The 24,177-nt window shown below is 42.5% G+C and overlaps 1 protein-coding gene across 9 annotated transcripts in view; it reads left to right on the forward strand.

The window, feature by feature from the left end:
- The window catches only part of LOC125330995 (guanine nucleotide exchange factor DBS-like), a 178,360-nt gene that overhangs the window by 127,627 nt on the left and 26,556 nt on the right, over nt 1-24,177 (forward strand). For 5 of the 9 annotated variants that reach the window (XM_048314794.1, XM_048314795.1, XM_048314791.1 and 2 more), the window contains 9 exons: nt 2,960-3,181; nt 4,453-4,545; nt 4,950-5,028; nt 8,104-8,179; nt 11,255-11,364; nt 15,236-15,331; nt 17,872-17,961; nt 20,623-20,694; nt 22,330-22,416. In XM_048314794.1, coding sequence (XP_048170751.1) covers nt 2,960-3,181; nt 4,453-4,545; nt 4,950-5,028; nt 8,104-8,179; nt 11,255-11,364; nt 15,236-15,331; nt 17,872-17,961; nt 20,623-20,694; nt 22,330-22,416 — 925 coding nt within the window. The remainder of the gene's footprint in view (nt 1-2,959; nt 3,182-4,452; nt 4,546-4,949; nt 5,029-8,103; nt 8,180-11,254; nt 11,365-15,235; nt 15,332-17,871; nt 17,962-20,622; nt 20,695-22,329; nt 22,417-24,177) is intronic. The other 4 variants (XM_048314792.1, XM_048314796.1, XM_048314798.1 and 1 more) reach the window with 4 other exon arrangements.

A 24,177-nucleotide genomic window follows, 5' to 3' on the forward strand; every position in this document is an offset into this window, starting at 1 on the left:
ATTGCACTGGCAAACACTGAATAGGTGTGGTGATTGTGGATCAGAGAAACACCACAGGTCATAAATGTAATCTTAGATCTCCCAAACATGACAAATTTAAATAAAGCAGCATATACTTTATCCATCGTGGTCATGGCTAAATCTGAGGGCCTCAGAGATTCATTTTAGAAGAACTCTTTAGAGCGTGTATATTATTATTGCAGAATTGAACCAGTCAACATGGGCATGGGAAGCTCATGGATGCAGCACACCTTTCACCTCTCCAGTTTCCACTGTTTCTTACTCGTTCCCAAAGAGAAAGGTAGCTTTCCTCCTGTGTTTCTCAGTTTAAATATATGTAGTTACAGCAATTTAGCATAAAATTTGTTTTGAAAAGAGTTCTGTAAAGGGATGGGAAGAAGAGTTTCTCCAAGAAAGGTGAAGTATTATCCTCAGCAGAGGGGATTTATCCAGATTCCTGTCCATATAAATGTTGAGGTCATCCTTTTGTCTATTCCTTGCTTTAGAGTGTGTGTAGTTTTGTACTCAGGAATTCAACAGAACATTCCTGTACCTTTTCAAATTTTACTTTTGAGTTTTCCAGCCTTTCATGAATGCCAGATAGTAGCTCCAAGGACTAGACTTTGGCCTCTGCTTTCTTAGCTGAACTGGAAAGCATGGCACAGTGGGACAAGGCCACTGTTTAGCCCAATGCTGACAGCATTCTCAAGATGGTTTGTTACATGATTATTGAATAGGGTGAAAGTGTGAATCACCCAACAATTTCTTCTCCCTGTTCCACCTGTCCCAGGTGCTCAGTTGTGGTGGCAAGTGAACACCTCCCATAGCTGATGAAACCACACCCCACCTTGTGGAGTCTTTCCCACACAGCCATAATAGAAATACTTGCCTGGAAAACCTTTCAGAGAGGGATATTATGCCAGTAGGAAAGCAGGTTTTGTGATAGCTGATGAATGCTCCTAATTGCAGAGGATATTCTGTTTTTTGGACTTGGGCACATGCAGATTTGAGGAGCTGAACTCTTGTGTAACAAATTGCTAATATGTAAGTCTGGGGTTGGTTTGGTGGGTTTTTTTTTTTTTATTTTTAGGCAAAACCACAAAAAAAAAGCAGGATAAAATGTGGAGAGCAGAAGTCTTAGATGTGCTTCCTACTATCATCCTAACATTTGTACACAACCTGGCCTGAGTAGTTTGTCCATGAGTTATGATGAGAGATTCTTATAAATTATCATATGGATCTCTCATCTTCCATAAACATGGGATACTGTGTATTGTTCTAACAGAGAATGATTATATTTGAGAGAGTGATCAAATCCTCCACTTTAAATAAACTTCCTTTAGGATAAAAGATTGCTGTCCACTAGCAGAAATTACCAGAAACAGTGTCCTCCTGTTTGCTGCCTACACTGAAGAGAGTCCAGTGTTTGTGGGCTGATATTCAGAGTATCCTGTGGGATTGCTGCAGACTGCCATCCCTGTCTCTTTTTCTCTCTGCAGTGGCAGCCTCCCACTTCACTCACTATTATCCCAATCCCAGATTCAAGGTTGGTGAGACAGACCTATCACAAGAGTTGAACTGAGCTTCTGGATCTCAGTATTTAACAGTGCCTGGAGTGACAGGAGCCTCTCTCTCCATTGTCAGAATTATGTAGAAAGCATGGTTTGTTTTTTTTTTTTTTTTAATTTAGTTTTGCATATCAATGTGCTTTTCACGTGCTTGCAGTTCATAGCTACATGCACATATAAATGCAAACATCCACAGTCCTGTATGCACAAAGATCCAACTCTATATATAGAGATGACAGACTTATCTAAATTGCTGAGGTTTTCTGAATGTTTTGGAGAGTCTAATAATATCCGGATATAGAGTGGAAAAGTAATAAAGCTCTGGTTTTGCAGTTGAATGTAGGGTAGAGGAGGGGGAGTGAGAGGGAGAACAGGTTGCAATTCTTAGTATAAGAAATTAGACATTCCCACTTGGAGCCAACATCTTCACCTTATAATCAACAGAGCATGCAAATGTTGAAAATAAGTACTTTAATAATGCACTGGGCTTATTCCCTCAACTTATTATACAAAGTGCTCCTAGGAAAATATGCTGTTAAGATAATTATGATTATCATTATTTGTTGAATCCCATTATCATATAGATGTTGCCATGTCCTATATCCACATATTGCTCCACTCTAAACACAGAACAGTTCTGGTGGCATCTGAGCTAAATATTTATATCAGGTGAAGTATTTACCCATCAGTGGTCTTCAGACAAGAGCTTTAACTTAGAAAGGTCTGGTTCCTGCCTAATTTCACTCTCCCTGAGGTACTTTCATGGCTCTGTGGTGCATTCATTCCCTCTTTGCCCAGGGCTGTGCAGCAGTGCGTAGTTTGCCGATGGTGAGCCAAGAAACTATTGACAAAGCTTGTAAAGGCTATTTTGAAATGGGAGGGAATTACATACCTGCATACCTCTAGGCACTGATCTGTGACTTCAGGCATCTAAGATCTTTCAAGGTTTTGCCCAGGGATGGAGGAAGCTTGTACCAGAGTGGAAACTGAAACTAGATCTTCCACAGTCAAAGCCTTTGTTTGGGTACTGGATTGCACTGGGCCTTCCTACTGCCTTGGGAGTCAGGAGCCTTGAAACCTGGGTTGTCAGAAGGAAGCTTCCTCTGAGGTCACCAGAGGGGCCAGCCTGTGTGTCACATCCAAAGAGATCCTGAGACATATCTTAGATGCTAGCTGTGAGTGGGGAGACAAACTGGGAATTATGGACATGGAAATCAGTGAATTGATGGTTGTAGGAGGAAACCACACAGGTTTAGCAAGGGGACATGTGCACTCTCCAACACAAGGGATGCCTCTGCCTGGAATCTTAAGCATCACCAGAGGAATGAACTGTGCCTGGGACTACCCTAGTTTGAATGTGACGTATGCTCTCTCTTTTTCTTGCCTGCTAGGGGGATGTCAGTGAGCTTGGCAAGCTGTTGATGCAGGGTTCCTTCAATGTATGGACTGACCACAAGAAGGGGCACAACAAGGTGAAGGATTTGGCTAGATTCAAACCAATGCAGAGACACCTCTTCCTCTATACAAAGATGCTCCTTTTCTGCAAGAAACGGGAGGAGAACACTGATGGTCATGAGAAGACAGCTTCATACAGCTTTAAAAATTCATTAAAGGTAATAAATGCAGTAATGGTGGGGGAGGGAAATAAATCTGGTGTCCTCACAAGATGAGGATGTTTCCATGAGCAGATTTGAAGAAGGTGCACATATCTGGAGCTGTCTTGCACCCCTGAATAAATGACAGCTCCCATTTAGTTTTGGGTTGGAGACAAACCAAGCCATATCTCCTGCAGCTCAGAAGTGAACCTTGTTCTTTGCAGCTTGGTACAAAGGGGCACCTTGTGTATTCTTGCCCAGCATCCCGTAAAGAGAAGCCAGACTAAATGGACCTGCATCTCTCATTGTTTTGCCTATGGGTATCCTCCTAGTGCAATTCTATTGCAAGTTTTACTGTTGACACTGTTGAGCAAACATATTCTGTGACAGTCATAGCTACAGATGAATCAGTGCAGTAGAAGTACCCTTTTACTTGCAAGAGCAAAATTTCCAGGTATGAGCCAGGACATTTTAAGGTGGGTATCACAAGTAGGCCACGTTTTCCCTCTAAGCACATTGGTGTGACACTTGTGGCTTTAGCCTGCTCACATGCATCATCAAGTGTAATGTTCCAAACTTATTACAGAGTACCCAGACAGGAACTGTAGCAGAACCTGGTTTAAGGCTTGGACCAATTCTTATCAACATTTCAAGTTTCTTTATGTAGAGATAGAAGGAATGGTGGCATAACACTGTCTAAATCTTTGAATTATTGCTGAGGTGAATGAGAACAAGAGGCATGAACAAATACAGGAAGAAGATTAGAAGCTGGTTAGTAGCAGCTGAACTTCAAAATTGTGATTAAGAATTTTTCATTTAAGAAATCTAGAATTATTTTCTTCAGATTTTTTTGTGTTGTCTGGATTTGCAGATTGGTCATTAAATCTCACAAAGCCCTATTCCAACCCTCTTTCTCTTCCACCTCAACAGATCAATGATGGCAAGTGAAAAAACAGTCTTCCTAAAACTGAAAATTTGTCAAGGTGAACAAAGGCCAGGATGGGGTTGAAAACTGATCCACAGATCAAGCAATAATAAAAAAAAAAAGAGGATAAATTCATGATCAGACATTAGCTTGGGTTAATTTAAACATTCTTTTTCCTTTAGCAATCAAAAAGATGAATGACAAATTAGATATTGAGAAATAACATGCTCTGAATTTTACTTTTAATGACTCCCTAAGGTGTCAGAAGTGAATGCAGCCTTTTAAAACTGCTTCTCAGAGAATCAAGTTTAAAGACTACTGATATTTTCTAGATTCCAGCTCCTTCTTTTCTATTTTGAAACAGATGAGCACTGTGGGCATTACAGAAAATGTAAAAGGGGATAACAAGAAGTTTGAGATCTGGTATAATGGCAGAGAAGAAGTCTATATCATTCAGGTAATGACAATCCTTTTTGTTTCCAAGGGCTCTACTTCCTTTCAATTGAATTGTTCTTAAAGAATGTTCACTGTCCTGTACACTCCAGAAACAATACCCATTGAAAGCTTCATTGTTGTGTAGGCACTGAAACAGCCAATTTATTGTGAATATGGTCATGATTTTGGCTAAAAGAAGAAATAAAGTAATGGGAAATTTCTTGGAATTCTGGACAGAAATGCAAGGACGGGACCTTAGAGTCATGGTAACTTTTCCATCTGGAGGAGCGTCCTCTGCTTTGCTTGAAGATGACCACAGTGTTCCAATCCTTGGCAAAACTGAGAGCCAGTGTAGGTCAGGGCAGCCCAGTGATTGGCAGCGTGTTTTAACTGGATCTGCTTTGCCTTGTCCTCTTTTGTTCTCAGGCATCTTCTGTTGAGCTGAAAAACACCTGGATTTCAGAGATTCGCAAAGTCCTGACAGGACAGCTGGAAGCATGCAGAGGTAGGGCTCACAGAGCAGCAGCTGGGAATGTGTGCTTCCTTCTGGAGCTGTGTGTGGCAACATGGGGCTGGGGGAGGTTACAGTGCCAGCCAGTACCACCAGTGAAGCCAGCAAGGACCAGCTGGGCAGTTGTAGCACTGCTGGGATTTAAAGCCATGTCCTGATCAAAGAAAACTTCTTGCAATTTTATAAATGACATGGATAACTATTCCATTCACAGTTAGTCCAAGGAACGTGGTTTTCCTCTGTTTCCTCCCTCAAACCACAATTCTAGAAGTATCCATTTACATCAGTATATGAGGAGATGAGGTCCCAGTCTGCACTCTGGGCCTGCTCACAAGACCTGGATCAAAAGGTCTCCTTCAACATCTGTGACTGGACACAGGAACTGCTCCCCTGTCCTAGTGTTTTTGTGGGGGGTTTGAGGGGTTTTGTTTTGTTTTAAGTCTAGTCACCCACCTTCTATTCTAAATGTAAGCTGTCCCATCTTTCCATCTTAGTGACCTCCTGTAAAACATGGTCAATGGCCTTTCCCTCTCTTACAGAGATGTCACTATGAAGGTGGTTTGTGACTTGTTCAACACCGTGAATGACCGAAGCTTCATAATTAGCTAAGATAATGACACCCTTTTTATATAAGATATTGAATCCCCAACAGACAAAATTCAGTCAGGTTATTTCAGACAGTAAAGGAACATAGTGATGATAGCTATCATAGATGATATTCTATTTATTCTCTTAGGACAAAAAGCCCCACAGCTGCGTCCAATACAGACTTTTCCTGGATCTTGGCATTGCTTCTCACCTTGGTCTGTCTTTCTGCTTCTCTCATACACTTATCTCTCTTTAAAGCAAGGTCTCCACCCACATCCTTCAAATTCCTAAGCAGACTTTGTCCAAAGTGGAAACCTGTGTCTGTGCTTTAACTTTAGAGTTCACCTCTATTTTAACTGTCTGTTTCACAAAGACAATGTGTTCTTACAGCCTCCTTAGGTAGAAGGAAACAATTATGAACATCAGCCTTAGCAATTGAATCCAACCCATAACAATACACTTATTTACAATGTTTACTACTCTGGTCTTTTGTTACTGATCTTGTCTTTATCCTTTTCCCTTTTTATTCTGAATTTTACTGTGATCAGTTCATCAGGAACTGCTGAGGAAAGACCTCAAGATTCTTGTTAGTGTAGTTTCAGGACCAGATCTAGAGGCTTTCTGATATGGTTTGTAATATTTGCTTCTGAAGTATAAAAGCTGGTGTTCCTCAGGCTACCACAGAAGAGTTGCTAATGGAGAAAATGTACATATTTAATAGGATAGAGTGCTAGTCCTCCATTTGTGTTTCTAGGCAAAGGAAATGAAGCTTGTATGTCATCCAGATGAGCATTTGTGAAATCTCTATAGCATACAGGACCTATTAGCTAGAGCTACTTTGCATTTTCCAGAGAAAACTACACAGGAATCAACACTGAAAGTTTTTTAAAGCATTTTTATTTTTATGTTCTTTGTTGTTTTGTCCCAAGATCATACAATTCTAGAATATTTCAGATTTCAAGGGACCTCAGGACATGACAGTCCAAGGTCCTGCTCAGAGCAGAGTCAGTTATTGCTCAAACAAGGTTACTCAAGACTTTATTTAGTCTGGTCTCAAGAACCTCCAAGGATGACTTTCATCTTACTCTGTGAGTAAACTCAAGCTTCCCTTTGCTCTCAATCTAGCAGAACAGCAGTCAGAGGGTATAAATTGTATCTCTCATGATATTGTAACTCTTCCCACACGATCACATGAATCAAACCCCTTATTAAAAAATGGATGTCAGGAAGCACATGCTTTGTCCTGTGGTTTTAAAGTTTCTATTTCTAATGACTCACAAAAGAAGAGTCCTTAATCCAAGACTGGATATTTTTTACAACTGTGCATTGCAGTGGGAGAAGGAAGAGGGATATACTTGTTTGACTGGCTGCTTTTAACGACTGTTGTTAGGAGTTGCACAGGGGGTTGGAATGTTGGAAGGAACCAGCTGAGATGAATGAGTGAGGGGCAGAGAAGGTGGCTACAGGTATGTGATAAATAGTTGAACATATGGGTCACTCGTGTCCAAACGCTCGGTGTGTACCCAGCCCTGTCACACACTGCAGTGAGCATGGAATGCTAATGAGGCTTTGGGCAACACCTTGATCCATCAATCCCAAAGAACTCAGCTGTCTCTTGCAGGCAAAGGAATTACTGATGCAGCTTAAGGGATTTGTGTAAGGCTGTGGATCAGTTGCCAAACCCAGGAATGGAGCTACTTCCGACTCCCTACTCAGTGTGCACATTTCTACCCCACCAACAAAGGACTTGAGTTTAATCTTTCAGTGCTGCCTCCGTCTCCTTGTCACTTCTCTTCATTGATAGGAGGCTCATCTTCTTTCAGAGTGAAATAGCCCAGGGGTGAGTTTGAAAGCAGCTCCTTCCATTGCTTCCTCACTTCTCAGTGTCTGACTCTCCTGGCCCTGAAATCCAGGCTGTGAGCAACTTTCTTATAATTTTTCTTCACTCAGCATTTACTGGACAAAGTGCAAGTCTGTTGCTACCTTGCAGGCCTGCAAAAAGAGTGAACAAGCAGCATATGAATAACATTTTCTGATTACTGTTTGTCCAGGATGCTGAGCAAAACCATTCTGCAGAGATGGGGATATATTCTGCTATGTGGCTGAGTATGCAAAAGCACAGATGGACATGTGTTGCTAAATCCAGAAAAAGCTGTGAGCCACAAAACTTGTATTCTGGGAAAAAGGCCATTATGTCCATTCTTTAGATCCATATCATGCAGTTAGCTAGGAAGAGGTACAGAGGAAAGAGAAGGTAGGATGGGAAGAAATCTCTTCTGCGGTGAAAATATGAGTAGAAGAGTTGTTTGGTGAGCTAAAATGTTTCATTAAGAAATGACTTTCTCTTCAAGTACAAGCATTCCATTTTGATTGCACTGGCAGTCAAAATCTCTCCTCTCCTATTTCTCTCTCCCACCTTCTACATAAACACAGAAGCAACTTACACAATCTGGAACAATTTATTCTTTACTTTGTCTTTAACAGAAGCAAGTCAACTGCACCAAAGAATCACTGAGAGTGTGTATCATGCACCAATGGATTCCTCCAATGCAAGCAGGTAACCACAGCTGCCATGGCATATCAGGGCCATGTTTTGTCTTGCCTTTGTGCTTTTTCAGCACATAAATTCTTAAATTTTCTCCTTAAATTTTTGTGTTTAGCTTCCTGGGTATGAATTTACTTAATTGTCTTCAAATTCTTTAAAGATATACAAATATAGATAAAGGTTTGCTCAAGAGAAAACTAATATCACAATGCAGAATTCATTTCAAATATTAGCTCGAGTTTAGACAAAATGTATTGGAACATTTCCAGGATGTTAAAAGGAGCTGTCAGCAAATTTTGTAATGACCCAGTTGCTGGGCAAGTGTAATGTAAGTTGGCATGGGATATCACTGTAAAATTTTAGCAATCAAAATAGGAGATCCTGGGTAACAGCCAGCCTTTGAGAGTGGTACAACTCAATGCAAGAGATATTAAACAGATGTAGTGCTATTAATCCTGCACCATATGTTCTCTAGGCTTGGTTAAATTGCTTCGTTTAGGGTTCAAGGGTGGAAATCTTTCAGCAGAACCACCTTGGGGATAGGAGAAAATTATTCCAGTAATATATGAAGTGCAATCACAAAAATGTTTCAGAAGAATCCAGATATGTGCCCTTCTTAAAAGGCTCTTAAAGTGAGATTTTCCAGAGCAGAAATTATAGACAAAATATGTCAACAGAAAAAATTAACTCCAGGAAGAAAGGCCATGTGATCAGCTATTTGTCCTAAGTGGATTACACCAAAGGAAAAATGAAGTACTGTCCTCACTCTGGCCAGCTGCCAGAAAAGGATAGGTCAGATGCTCCTGCTCTAGATGCTGGTTATTATAGGAACAGGAAGAATACAATGAGTCTTCATGAAAGAACAATGCTCTGGGCAGTGATGAATGGCACAAACTTCAGGGTGTCCCATCATCTGTAATATGTGTCCCCAAGAGAAGCAAGGGCAGGGCAACTGCAGCACCAAGCTGGCTTTGCAGTAGTTGATGTGAAATGGTGGATCCAGAATTCCTCAGACTGGGGAGCCCATTCTGCAGCCTGTTTGGGGATGCTGGGTGGAGGCAAGGAGGGGAAGGAAGAGGCTGGACTGCAAAAGCCACCATGTGGCACAGTCTGTGCTTGTGACTGACGTGAACAAGCAGCCCCAGTTGTGAGAGGCCAGTGGAGACAGCATTGCTAAAGAGCAGCCAGCATCATCAGTGCTCTGCCAGCAGATGGAGGCTAATTAATCATTGCCATGTCACCTACCCAACAGACACCTCCTCGTGGGTTGCCCATGTGTGACAGTGACTCTACTGTTTGTTGGGAATTGTCAAACCTCTGCTGTGACACTGGGGAAATCTGTTCGCAGCATGCTTTCCCCTCCCCAGGCTGTATCTGGTCCATGACAAAGACTATCCCTTTTACTGTTTGCATGCCACCACATCACTTGGGACTGCAATTCCATGAGGTTCCATGAGCTCTGATCCTGACTCGGGATTGGAGCTGAGGTGTTGGCAAAAGGGACACTTAGAGCCAGTGTCCTTAATACAGGCAGTTATGGAGTGTCCTTAAGTCCTGTTCAGTCTATTTCAATTCTCTCTCTCCAAATTCTTCCGCAAAGTTCACTGTTTAACCCTAAAATGAGATGCCCTGTGGCATCTATTGCTTCTGTATCTCTCAAGGGATGGCTGCTGCATTTCATTGATAATGAAATGATCCCTTTGTATTGTTTTCTAATCTATTTAAACATATGAAACTCAAATAGTCTATTGTTCTAACTGCTTAACTATCTGTTTTGTTGGAAATGACTGGTGCAGTCATACATCTATGTAAAAATATCCTGTGAACAGGGATAAATACAAACTCTTGGAATTTGGCTGCAAATGCTGTTTCAGAAAAGCTCGTGTGTTTTCTTGGTGTCTTTCTCACAGCTGTAAATCTTTAACTCTGTCAGCTGCATGTTTCACAGTTATCCCAGCCTAGCTGGGAAGGAACAGAGGAAAAAGAATAAGGAAATGTGTGTGCACTTTGGATTTGTTCCCGTATTTATTTTGAGCCCAATTTTGTACCTGACATTAGGCTGAGAAATCACATTTTGATTTAGTACAGGAGGTAACAGAGACCTTGCTAAGGTTCCACCAGAAACAGGTCAGAAGTTCAAATGCAAAACAATGAGTCCTGGACTGCCTTTTATTTAGAAAAGGTATTTACAGATCTCTAGTATTTAAAATGTTTTTATGTTTTTAATGATATCTTGGACCTTGCCTTACAGCAGAACAAACCCTGTGAATGTTAAGTGTAGCAGTTCCTGTGTTGTCAGCAGCAGTTGAATTGCTGATACATGTCAATAACAAGCGCTTTGACAAGGAGTATTTCAAATGTGTAGATACAATGATTTATGTGGAGCAATCTGCCAAAGATAACAGTCAAACACCCAAATTAAACCACCAGACATTTGCAAAACAATGAGGATGAGAACCTCATTCAAACCTTGCAGCTTGAATGTCCTACAAACCTGGGGCAGGGCCATCCTTCCCATTACAGACCTAAGGCCAGTACCAGGGCAGATCTGTGGAGGTGGATCCTCCCATTTGTGACTCAGCTGCAGACAGGGATATCCCACTGGGATTCATGTTTCCAAAGAGCAGAAGAAACAGAAGTTGGGGAAGTCAACAGAACTCATATGTTGCTCTATGCATGGTATGACCTCTACGTGACCATCCAGTATCCATTTCTCTCTTGGAGACAAATGTATTTATGCTGCAAAAGCTGGAAAATTGGGGTTTTATTTTCTTACCTGGTTTCCCACTCCAGCCTTTCAAATCTGCTGCACTTGTAAAAAGAACAACCAGACAACCATTTTGTTTCTTCAGTTTTTCCTTCTCAATTCTGATGAACTCACTGTGTGGTGTGGAGAGGAGGCAGGATGACTTTTTTCCACCATACATGCCTGCACAGATGCAGGCTTCTATAGCACACAGCATTTTAAAACCAGCACTTTGTTCCTTAGGCTTCCATGTCTGAGGGTAAAAAAAGATGCTTAGTACTCAGTGCTTTATCAGATGTTAACCAGGAATGTTACTATTTTTGTATTTCTTTTGTCCCAAGGTATAGCAGGAAGTCATCAAGTATATATGAAAACAAATCTGAGACATCAAATGTGGAAGCATCTAACAACAAAAACAGGAATTCCAGTCCCAGCGCCAGACAAAAGAGAGGTAGGAGGTCTGAGAGAGCTTTTGCTTCCAAAGGGTAATATTTTTATATTTGCACATATTTCTGGAGTTTGATGAGGATACTTTAAATCTACTTTGTTTTAACCCAACATCAAAAAAACAATGCTGCAAAGCTGAATGACTGTACCGTGAAAATTCATGAGCCCCAAAAGGCATTACCAGTTTAGGACTTTTAAGTCTGAGTTTTGATGCTTTACAGTGCTCTTTATAAAACTTGTGTTTCTTAAAAATAGAACTTAGTGGACAAGAGTATTTGTGTTTTAACCTTCTGTATCCTGGTCAAGTTGATTTCTAGACATATTTAATTTAAATTTTTTTCTACAGACTTTGCTAACTGATTTCTTTGATGTAAGTCAAGGAGAGTTTTTTGCTCCTCTGTGTATATCAGCTCCCCTCAGGTGTACAGTAAATAAATAAACCCACACTCAGTCACAGAAAGTCCCTCCATTATTCGAGGCCACAAATACAATAGATCTTCTATACAACACAGGTTAAAATAAACACTAGAAAGAAACTGAATCTCATCTGACAGTAGCAGGAACAGAAAATCTTTTGACAGCAGTTTCTCTTTTAGGCAGTATTTCTTAATGTTGAACAAAGAATTTTCTAGTAATATGAAAAAAGAAAATTGTGAGGTCTTAAGAAATTAATGCACAAATGAGGCATAAAGTAACAGCCTCTTTATAAATAGAGGTAGTAAAAAAGAAAGTGGAATATCTTCTCTTGGAAAAATAGGCTATTCACCAAAAGATTTTTCATTGCATTAACTTTTCATGCTGGGGAAAAAAAGGTACACATTCTTCATTAAAACATCCAATCTTAAAAATCTTTTCCAGTAAAATTTTATTTTTAAAACATTTAGACTTTTTTTAAAATTTAAAAAAAAGTGGGAAAGCAGCTTTTCCTATGAAATTTATAAACTCGTTTCCAAAAAAAAATTTCCATTGATGTTTCCTAACTGTCCAGCTTACTCGAGAGTGTGGGAAGTGGGATCACATTCTGTGCCGATTGACATTCTTCTGTCTTCTGCTTTCCCATGAGCAGCTCCTCAGGGCTCTGGCTGGGATCCCACTGGCTCAGCCCAGAGCATCCTCATACTCTGGTGGGTGGCTGCTCCTGCAGGGCTGGCCAGTGAGTCCATTCTTGTCCGGGGATTCAGGTGTCCTGTGCATCCTGAGCTGCAAACCTCGCTGTGCAGAGCCAGCAAAATGCTCTCCAGCTCTCGATGTCCCAGCAAAACTCGAGTTTGTGTCCCTGTGAGGCACCTACGGCTGGGGCTCTGCAGGGGGCTGAAATCAAAAATGTCCCAAGACCCGGCACAGAGCCTGGGGCTCTGCCAAAACTGTCTCTTTTGTGCCACCTACTGCCTGTAAAATGCTTCCAGTATCGGTGTAGTTAATGTGAACACAGATTATTTTAAAATATTGGGCGTTTTCTGCAGTGCAGAAGGGGAGGGTACTATTGACCAGCTATTTCAGTTTCATTATTCTTATTGATAAGTGCCTGTGGCAGAGTTTTCTACATATAAGCCAGTGTTTTGTGTGGACCTGACTCGTGGAGTCACTGCCTTGAAATTAAACGGGAGCAAGTCCTGCAGGAGCCTGTGGGGCCCCCCTGTCTGACTGCCTTGCTCAAAGCAGGGTCAGCTGCAGCAAGTTGCTTGCAGCCATGCCTAGTTGGGTTCTGAATAGCTCCAAGGATGGTAACTCCACAATTTGCCGTGGGGATGCTGTCCTAGGTTTAACCCCTTTCACAGTAAAAAGGGTTTTTCACATTTTTAAATGGAATTTCCCGTATTTCAATTTGTGCCTGTTGCCTCTCTCATCTCCACTGAGAAGCATCTGGTTCCATCATCTTTATTTTATAAGATCCCCCTGAGCCTTTTCTTCTCCAGGCTGTGCAATCACAGCTCTTTTACTCTCTCCTCATGTCAGCTACCACAATCCCTTAATCATCTTCATGGCCTTTCACTGGATTACTCAACTGTGCCCATGTCTCTCTTGTCCTGAGGAGCCCAGGACAGGACAGCACTGCAGGAGTGTCTCTCTTGTGCTGAGAAGAGGGGAAGCATCACCTCCCTGGCACAACTCTGCCTAATGCAGCCCAGGATGCTGTTGGCTTTCTTTGCCACAAGTATGCATTGCAGGCTCTTGTTCAACCTGTTGCCCATCAGGACCTGGTTCTTACTATGTTTGGAAATAGCTTCCAGGGTTATTTGGTGTACCTGCAGAATGAAGGAAAAGGTTTGAAATAACTCAGGTGGCAACAGCATGACTTTAGAGACCAGTGTCTAATGCTTTTCTGGTGCTGAGAGGCTGTGGGGACTTGTGAAATGCCAAGGGGCCCCTCAGTGAAGTGATACAATTGCAGAGCTGAAGGACTAAGACAGGAACCCACCCCTCTACACCTGCACTGCTGTACTCCCTGTTGGACTCTCTGATAATTAAATGCTATGAATTTTCTTGCCCTAAGAGAACAGAAAGTAAATATATTTCATATACCAGTTTCTGGATTCTTTATAAGCTACAGTATCTGTACAAAGATTGCCTGGCAGTGGGAGCAGCCATGGCAGGGAATGGCCAACACGGATGGTCTGAAAGCCAAAGGCAGCCCCACAGCCGAAGTCACTGCTCAGGAGCAGCTCCTTGCCAGATGCACCTGCCTGGCCCAGAGCTGGCTTTGGGCACTGGCTAGAAGGAGCTGAACCACAGTGACATAACTCTTCTGTGTTGTTGAAATCTGTTCATCTCACACCCACCTGTGCATGCAGGCACCTCGGATCCTGGATTATCTTGGCTGCAAATCAGGAAGTGATGGGATGCACTTTCCTTTGGAAGCACAGCTTGTCTGTCTGTTGCTTGTCTGTCAGTGTGGATTCACTGTCTCTTTGTGTTCCCTTTGTACTTTTGGTCTTCATTTGTCCCTCTAAGGATTTTCATGTGACAGTGTATGAAATAAATAGGAGGAAAATCTATTGGCTAAATCCTAAGGCTCAGAATCAGGTACCCAACACATGGTTTTTCTTCTGCTCCTTTGCCATAAACCTTCTGTGTGTTATCTGCCCCCACACCAAGAAAGGAGGAGATGGACAATTTGGCAGGAATGTGTGGATCTGGGGGTTTGATCTAGGTCCACCTGTTTCCTGCAATGTGAGTAACTGAGTGTCTTTCAAGCCCAGAGCCTCAGGACCTTGATCCATCTGTGACTGGTCTCTGCAGAGGTGGCTGTCAGACAGCATGGCTGATTATTCATGCAGGAGCCTGGCATGTGAGCTTTGCTGGCATGGCATCCTTACATCCCAGAAAATCATGAGATCAATTGCATGACTCTCTGCCAGCTTCAGAGGCTTTAGAAAGGCTTCAGCAGGTAAGGTTGAAGGTGTACCAGCCACAGGGCAGATTCTTCAGTGCCAGTGCTGGATAGCAGAAGTGGGGCTGCTCACAACACTTGCATGTCCTGCACTGCAAGGCTTCTTCTCTTATTTCTCCCTACAACTTGCTGTTCCAACCAATGATGTGTTTCCATAATAGAAGGCACTAGCTTGCTGCTAAATTGTATTTTCCTTTGATGAGAGCTACCTCCCTTCACCTGTTATTCTTTGGTTTTGTTTTGTTGTTCTCCATTAAAACTCAGTGAGCCAAACTCAACCCAGGGGCTCTGTTTGGTTCAGCTGGTTTACTCACCCTGACCTCATGCCACTTTTCTAATTGATTAGCTCTTGCTCAGGCTTGAACTGAATCAAAACTTATTTATTTCTTTTTGGTTGTCATCCAGTGCTAACCTTTCCTTTCCCATAAGCTGAACAGCTGACCCTTCCTTCCTTATTTCTCTTCCCTCTCCCTCTCTCTCCTAGTTGATGCTTCCAGCAGCCTTAACCTTGAGCGCACAGCGCTTGCTAGAAAGCGATTCACATTGCAAGGTCTTTCCAACCGCAGAGCTCCACCCAAAGGTAAAATCACCCATGCAGCATCTGGTCTCAGGCCACGTGTCTCCTGCACTCCCACAATGTTCTCTCCATCCCATAGTGCCATCCCTCACTGTTTCCTAAAGTGCTGCCACATCTCACCCAAACGCTCCTTTCTGGTGCACACAAGTGGCTCTTCTGCTCAAAGACACTGTAACCAAAAATTGCTCCCGCAGAATGTTGGCAGGGCAACCTCTGGGTTGGCTGGTTGGGTCTTTGACCCTTGAGATAAACTGGAAACAAATGTTATTTGCACTGTGTACCAGTAAAAGTGTGAACTGGTTTTAAATGATCAACTGAACTTCTTTCAGCAGCTTACAGGCTTGAAGAAAAAGAGTATCATCTCTGTTGTGCTACGTGAGATTTTAATGTGTGAAATCATTCATTGGTTGGACGTCTTTGTTTTTACAAATATTGCTTGGCTGTGGCCTAGTGGTTACACCAGGGAACCAGAATTCAGGAGATTTGGAGTTTATTTCCACTTAATTGTGTAAAATGCTGTGTTTTGAGCACTTGTGCATAAATGTTTAGTAGACATCCATGAACAGAGAGCATTGCAAGTTCCTGTGATGGCTTTACAAGGAAGAGAATTTAGAGGAAAGAAAGAAATGTGAATAGAAATAAAATGGAATGGCTACTTACAATCACTTTCTGAAAAGATACTGTAATTAATCCTTTTATTGCTTTCATGTGGCTTTTCTCCTGTTCTGATAAATGATATTTCTTCTGTGAGACAAAGGGTTAGTGTGCAGTGATGGAGAGAGTGAGCATCAAAAGAGGAAGAACCAAGATGAAAGCATAAAAGCAGAAATACAGAAGCATTAAATTATAGTGTGATAAAGTAGATAAGAAGGCACTAAGAGTCAGTACTGCCATAAGATTCTGGCTGCAAGATTAAGGCTGCATGTAGTAGTGAGATTCAAGACGGACAAACAAGTTCAATGTCTGAATATAAAAATCAGTGGGTTTTAGATCTTGTGACTCAAGGAAATCATCACAAAACAGAGATTTCAGAAATAATGCTGTAATTTCTGCGAGTTTGGATCTACAATTTTGGTTTGGGCCTGTTTTATTTTTTTATCTGAGTTTTTCTTGTCATGTGAAATGTCTTGCCTTGTATTCAGTGTTCCAGGCAATGAAGCACAGCTCAGAAGAGTTCATACCCTGTCACCAGTAGGCACTCTGAGCTCAAAGCCTTGCTGGGTCTGGTTACTTGAGATTCCTGTGGAAGACCCCTTACACAATGTCCCATTTCACTTTGTGGGGCTGATCTGCTGCTGACCTGCTCCTGGCCTGGAGGGAACCCTTGGCAGACAGGCTGGGTGGCCAGCAGAGCATGCTCATTCCTGGAGGCAAAGCCCCTCAGCACTGCTGAGGCAGATTGGAAGCTGGAAGAAGGGAGCAGGGAAGTGTCTGCAATCAGCTTATCATGCTCCTTAACACTTTGTCTAAAAGGTTTTCATTACTGGCCATGGCAAAGGATGGCGTGTTGAGCTGAGAGTACTTTGGTTCAGGCCCACTATGTCTGTTCCTGTCCAGAGCACATAAAAGGGAAGGTCTAAACAATATAATACCCAGACTAACTAGGGTGAAAACAAGATTGATGGATATCAACTGGCAGTGGTGCATGGATGCTCAGAGAAATGCTGAACTGTCTGCCTAGGCTGGATATGATGGGCTGGAAAATGTTGTATATAATCACTTTGGTGTTTTAGCCTAAATAATGCTGATGTCTGGATAAGAAACTCCATCAGTGCAGAGATTCCCAGGGCAGCCATCCCAGAGCTGGCACCAAAATGTATCAAAGTCCACACTCAAAGCACTTTGCATCTCCCCACCCTTGGGTCAGCATTAGCCATCCTGGTTTGCAGAGCCAAGTTCATATTCCTTGGGGTTGGCACAACTTCAACACATCTCATAGTGAAATGTGGGGAAGCTGTGTTTTCACTCCTGAGCACACTTAGAGAAAAGGCAGGATGCTAAATAAGTAAACAAAAAGCCACTGTGTAGCCTTCACTTTCTCCAAGCTAGTTTGCACTGGTAAGGATGGAAGCTCAGAGAGTGTTTTCTGGCATTCACACAGTTAAATTTTAGAAATGACAAATGTGAACTCAATTAATGCTTGTTTTTCAGTGTATTTCAGGTCAGTCATCACTGAACAAGCAGTTCAGTGTCTAAAATGATCCAAACCTCATCTGTAGACACACCCCATTTCAGCCATCATGCTCATTTCTCTGTGTTTTGTAGCTGTACTTGGACACTAGTTGGTTGCTAAAATAATAATTGGCATAAGTCTCTTTTCTGAAGTATTAAAATTGGTGCAATTGGAATTGCTTTGCAAATATGTTCATAATAACACTTTCTGTGCTTTTCACTTTGTTGAGGGTATTTTTCCTGTCTGTTTTAGAGGAGCGACCTCTCTTTTCTTTACCCTTTTCCAGCTGCTGCTTTGCTTTGAACACCTTTTACCCTCAGTGCTTATTAACCTCTAACCCTGCCCGCATTGCATCTGTCTGTTCTCCCAGATCCAGAGTCTAAGGACAGAGAAGTTACCCGTCGCTTTTCCCTAGCCTCCTCCATCAGCACCACAGTCAATGCTTCTGCTGTGACCAAAGGTACTGTCATGCTGCTTGCTTAGCTCCCCCTCTCCCTGCCTGCTGGCTGACACATCCTCTGCCAAATGCTGCTCACGGAGTATCTCAGGCTCAATTTGACAAAGGCAGGAGGTTCCAGTAGAAGAAGAATCAGCACCAGTGTAACACCTGCAGGGAGGCAGGCCAGGACATTTGGAATGTGTACTGAGGCATGCTGCCAGCACACAGAGTGACTCTTCCCAGTTTCTCCATTATAAGCTTCAAAAAGTGTTGCTGGTGTCCATGGAAATTGGATTGATGTTTGGCTGGCGTGGGGTTAGGTTTCCAACTTCTCCCTGGTTTGGATTAACTGCTGTTCAATTTGTCGGCGTTTTCGTCGACAAATGGGGTGGGGAACCTGGACAGATGCTCCAGGAGCCTTTTATTATTTTATTCTGTTATCAGTCTCTCATACAGAGTTGAGACAGAGGTGGTACAAGGCTCACGCCATCGCAGACATCCAGAGACCTCCCGGTTACAGAGCATCCTTAAAAGCTTCTCAGCCAATAGTGTGCTTCTAAAAGTTACAGACAACTGTTTTAACCAACCCACAACAGCCCACGTACATCTGTTGTACACAATACTTGCTTGTTATGCCTCATATAATAATACACAATATTCCACTATTAATCTTAAACTTATCTATCTTTCTAAGCATATTTTTTGCAACTTCAAAACTTAGCCAAACCTAGAAACTCTAACCACTGTTTTAATGTCCTTGCTTGCTATATAATTGTATCCTCTTCTATCTTCAAGTTTTTGCAGCTAGAGGTAATTCCTTAATTCTTTTTGCTTTCTTTCTGAAACCTGCTTTTTTCTCACACCTAAGAGCCTTTCCACCTTTTGTGTTTCCCACACAATTGAAGTTATTTCTCTGTTTTCTTAAAGCTCTTTAAGATTTTTGCTTTCAAGGAGGAGAGAATCTCCTTGTTGCATAGCAGACAGCAGATAACAAGAAAGCCTGAAATCAAGCAAAAAATGGAGGAGCTATAGATGCCAGTTTTAATCATATTTAGCAATATCAATGTCATGATTAGAAACTACGTTTGCAAGGAAATTTTCATATGTGTAAAGGAGCTGGGTGCCGAATGCACTGAACTCCATGCAGTTTGTGTGGGAGCTTATGAAAGTTTTATTTTTGAGCTTTATTTAGTTTTAGAAAAGGCACTTTTACAAAATATAAGTTACTGTACTAGTGCCTAGGCCTAAAAGCAACCCATGCATTTAGGCAAGTTGATTGTGTTGAAAATCAGTAGCATTGTGGGCACATAAGCCTACATGTCAGGGATAATTTTGACAACAGAACATACGGTCTTACATGGAATTCTGAATATACTGCCTTTTGGCAGTTCCTGGAATGGAGTGGAGGAACTGATTTGCAAGGTTAAGATTTTCAGGGCAATTCACAAGCCAAAATAGAAGGAAAAATGGCAGAATTAATTTGTATAAAAATCTTTGCTCTGTACTTGTCAGTAAGAAAGTTGCTCAGTATCTTTTGCCTTCTCAACAGCTGTGAAGGATATGAACCACATCCTTGGCTGCCATGAGGCTGTCAGGAAATGAGGGCACAGTGAGGGTGATGGGCACAGGAAGGATGTGGTAGTCCCACTACCTACGAATGTTTCTTTGACAGCACCTTTAGACCACAGCACTAGAACATGACCACATGGAACTGATGGGCACAGCACAGGAGAAGAAGTTATTACAGCTTTTTGCCCTCAGCAACAACTCAGAAATACATGATCAGTTGCTAAATTATGGGAAGACTGAGTTATTTCCTAATAATTATTTTCAAAGCTGGGGAACACAATGAAGCATACATATACAAAGAAAATGGGCAACCAAGGGTTGGTCTTTAGTGTAGTTTATCAGAGAGCATGTGTGAGCTGCAATGATAGTCCAACTTTGTTACAGTTTCATATCAAAAAGTCCTATCCTAGAATACTGTCTGCCAAAAGACTGTTGGCAATCTCTTGGGATACTGAGAAAGCTACTTCTGCAATGATTTTCAAAACTAGAAAATAGATTTGGTGCTTTTTAATTAAGTGTTTTATTTACAGCATCTGCTTTAAGAAAATATTTCAGATGATAAAAGAACTGAAGCCTGAGTCCTGTCTCAGCATCAGCCCAGATGCGGGTCTAGCCAGGGTGTTGGGGTCATCACTTATGAGGCTGCAGCTGCTGCTGTATCTGATCCTCACTGCTGACAGTTCAGCTCCCTGCCATGTGGAGTCGGGACACAGGAGAGGCGCTGTACATGGACCTGTGGCTGGTGTCCCCCGCTTCTGTGGGTCATAAGTGTTGGCTTTGTGGGCTCTGCCCTGCCAGCCTCACGGGTGAAGGCTGGGACTGCGCGTCTGGCTGCCTTAGTGCCATCTCCTGGGCAAGAGTGAGAGGGAACATCTGTGAGACCTGAAGGGAAGCACATTCTTTTGCTGTGATGTCTCAATGCCTTTTTCTAAAAGGGGTCTGTTTCCTATCTACTTCACAGAAGTGTGTATCTTCACCACCTAGAACCTAGGGGTTGGTCATTCTTCTGGGGGAAATTAAAAGTGTTAGGTAGTTAGTGTTTTCAGGTGATAGGAAAGCAAGTTTCTCCTTTAACAATATTTACAGCCTTGTGACTCTGTAAACTTCACACAGGTCCCCTTGTTCCTGCAGTAAAAGTCAAGAGACATGAAATAAAGAGTGACCCAACTCCCCTGGGGTTTGAAGGTAGGAGTATTTCCATCCTGCATGAAAACCTCGTTTGACATTATTCACTGAATTCACATCTCATCACAGCTGGTGGATGACACTGGAGTCCATTAGGGGGTTGGGGTCAGTTTTTCTGCATAACTGGGATAAAGACAGCTTGTTACTCCCTTGCCTGTCCCCCGCACTCATATTCACCTAGGCATGGGCCTAAATTAAACCCCCAGTTCTCTGCCTGTTTTGGGAAGTAAAGCTCTAGACTGTCACCTGGATCTGGATTTTCTGCCTGGCTTCTGCCTCCTTCCATAGGGAGCAGCAGCAGGGAGCCAAAGGGCTACTTTTCACCTTCACCTGCAGTTAGGCCACTTGCATCCCTCTTCCCTTGTTAGTATCTACTCCTAATGAGAGAAGCAGGAGCCATGCACATGAAGACTACAGGGGAGGCTAGACTGTGCATTAATGGCCATTTAAGGTGCAGTGTTTCATTTCAGACAAGCAGAATTTCCGCCAATTTGTTGCAGCAGATTTATCAATTACTGTTTAACAAACAATACCAAAGAGTTAAATTTGGATGCTGTTCCTCAGCCACTGGAAGATCACCAGCTTCCATTGCCAGCTTTCCCTGACCATTTGCCTTAGGGGGACACACGGAGCCAGGTACTTCTGCTGCAGGACAGGCAGGAGAGAGATGTAGTCTGACAAATCCTTTCATAGCATTGTGATGTTCTGCACAAAAACTTGGTACGAAGAGCCAGTGAACAGGTCAGTGATGGAATATCCAAGATACCTCCCGTGCACTCCCAGCAGAAGAAGAGACTGGAACAGGGAGATTGGAAGAAACAATTCAGGGACAGCACTTCCTTTTGCCAGTTACCCCTGGCACTATGTTTAGAACTATCCTGGCACCCAGCACCGGAGTTTCCCAAAGTGTGGGGTTTATGCCTTGATTTCCTCACTGACAGATGCCCTCATCTCAGCATCCTCTGTGGCTGCAGAGGCAGGGGGGATTTCTAGGTGCAAGAACTATCTGCAGCATAGAGCTTGCTCCTCACTGGTTAAAAACAAGGTCCTGCTGCACAACATCCCTCACCAGACTGAGTTTCTTTAAGCAGGAAACAATGAACATTATCATCCTGATATTGCTGCTATTGCCCAGGCTTTGACTGAGATAATAACACAAGGGATCCCCCCCCCCAAAATTGTGTTGCATTCATCAAGAATGAAATCATTAATTTCTGGCATCCCTGGTCCCCTTTTGCTGCTGTATGTATTGGGATCAAAACCATAGATTATCACCTACAAAGTAATTTGAAATGCTGCAAGGAAAATACGTTAAAAATGGGTAAGGAAGCTGTAATGAAATAGAACACTGCATTGTTCACTCAGCAATTGTCTTCCTTAATTAACATCGATACTTCTGTTTGATTCATTTCGCTGTTCTCTGTCCTTCTCAGACTTACAGTTTTTCTGTGGAATGCTGCTGTCCTTTCACTCATTTGTGCTGGTCATGTGTCTCCTCTTTTATAACTGTTGGACCCCAGTCCACCTGTTTGTTTAAGAGACTGTCAGTTGCAGAGGTGATGCAGGAATTCACTTTGTACTGGTTGTCTGGTCACTATTTCACCTTGAAGACACAAATTGTACTTCCTGTCACAGATGCTTTTGAGAACACCATATTGGCCCAGACTAAATGCAATGCTGGTTCCACCACGAGATCCGTACCTAGATCTGCTTCACAGACAGGTAAACAAAATTAAAGCATGTGTAAACTCAGTTTGAGAGTGCAAACTAAATTTATGATAATATCTACTCTCTTTATTATAAACAGATTTTTCTCTTTTGGTGAATTTTATTCCCCATCAAAACAATGAAAGAACAAGCTTGGATCACTAGCATAGAAACAACGCCCCAGATTCTGATTTTCTGAGGTCAGGCTGAAAATAATTCTTTTAACTGATATCAGAGAGCTCAGAATTTGATCTGTCTTATTTTTTAGCTTGAATTAAGCATGAGAAACAAGCTGTTTCTTAGTCTCTGAAATTAGAATAGGGATTTGTATGGAAGAGGGAGGCTGATGCATGTATTCGTAAGGAATTCTTGCTGGTGAGGTTTCTGCCTTGGATGCTTTCTACAAATGACAGTGGCAAAAGACTGTGGAAGCTTTGTCTAATGGGGTAGAGGTAGATCTTTTTCTCTTGGTGTTTGTAGCCCAGCCTGTGGATTTGAACTAAAATTGCAGTAGCAGTTTGAAGTTAATTACAATCAGCATATTCTTGTATGTTTAGACCTTTGCTAGTATTGCTGGTGTGAATAAACTGATCCAGGATAGTGTCACTTCAGAGGCTGGTTTACACCTTTAAAAGCAGAGACAAACCCTACCTGTGGGGCGGTAGCTGGGGGCAGCTCTCCTGGAAGCAGGTCCCTGTGTCCTTTGGAACTGGGTTGCAGTTGTTGGAGCAGACACAGTCCCTGGGTAGCAGGAGGGGGAAGAAAGGGCTGCAGAGCTGCATGATGATGTGTTGCACCAACCAGTGCCTATAGCAGGGAGGATGTGCATGGGGAGGGATTAAATAAACCAATTAATAAACCTATTTCTCCCAGATCAGGTCACTTTTCTGTTTACTGCCTGAACTGCCTGGCTTGGGTTTTGTATTGTCTTAGGCCAGGTTTTGGTGTGGGTTGAGAGTGCTGGGATGTGCATAATCCCACTGTGTGAGCATGTCTCCATGCCTTGTGGTCAGAGCTTTGCCTTGTCGAGAGCTATGGCCCACAGAACGTAAAGAACTTGGTTCAGCATCTGCTCAGCCCAAGTCCCTGGGAATCAGCTAATGCCCACAGGTACATTAATTAGGAATGCACATGGTAAATTGACTGACTCCATTCAGTTTGTACCTGTCAGATGTCAAATGACCTTCAGAGTCATTTGGCAGATGCAAGGTCTGTTTTCTCTGAGCTGGACTGTAGTCACCCCATCCCCACCAGAGAAGGGACAGGCATCAAGCACAGGAAAGTGCAGATGATTATTGCCATCTGCATGAAAGAGCCTGAGCTACTTTTGCACCATGGGAGCCTCAGGCAGACAGGTCTTATGAGGCTCAACCTCATTTTCCCTCAGGACACAACCTATGGATGTGCCTTTTTAGGTGAAGAGAGACTGGCTGTTGAGCTTGGGCTGGAAATCCCTCACTGAGTCCGTTCCACTGGGTTGGGGTGGTTCTGGTAAAAATCATGCAGTAAGACAGGTAACAGCACAAATATGACTGAGATCTCTCCTCACCCTCCCAGTTGTCTTTGTGCCTTGCTGTTTACTTTGTCCCTTCCCTGCACTTCCAGCCTGCTCCAGGGTATAGTCTTGTAAGTTGCTCAGGTGGTAATATCACCTTGGGGTGAGATGGAGATAAGAAGTCAACCAAAATTCCGTGGCTTTGGACTTGCAATAAATATGTGGAGGTAAGCTGGAAACTGAATGATCATGGCCTTCTGAAAGTCATGTCAGCACAAGTT

Source organism: Corvus hawaiiensis, chromosome 10 (genome assembly GCF_020740725.1).
Source record: "Corvus hawaiiensis isolate bCorHaw1 chromosome 10, bCorHaw1.pri.cur, whole genome shotgun sequence".
NCBI lineage: Eukaryota > Metazoa > Chordata > Aves > Passeriformes > Corvidae > Corvus > Corvus hawaiiensis.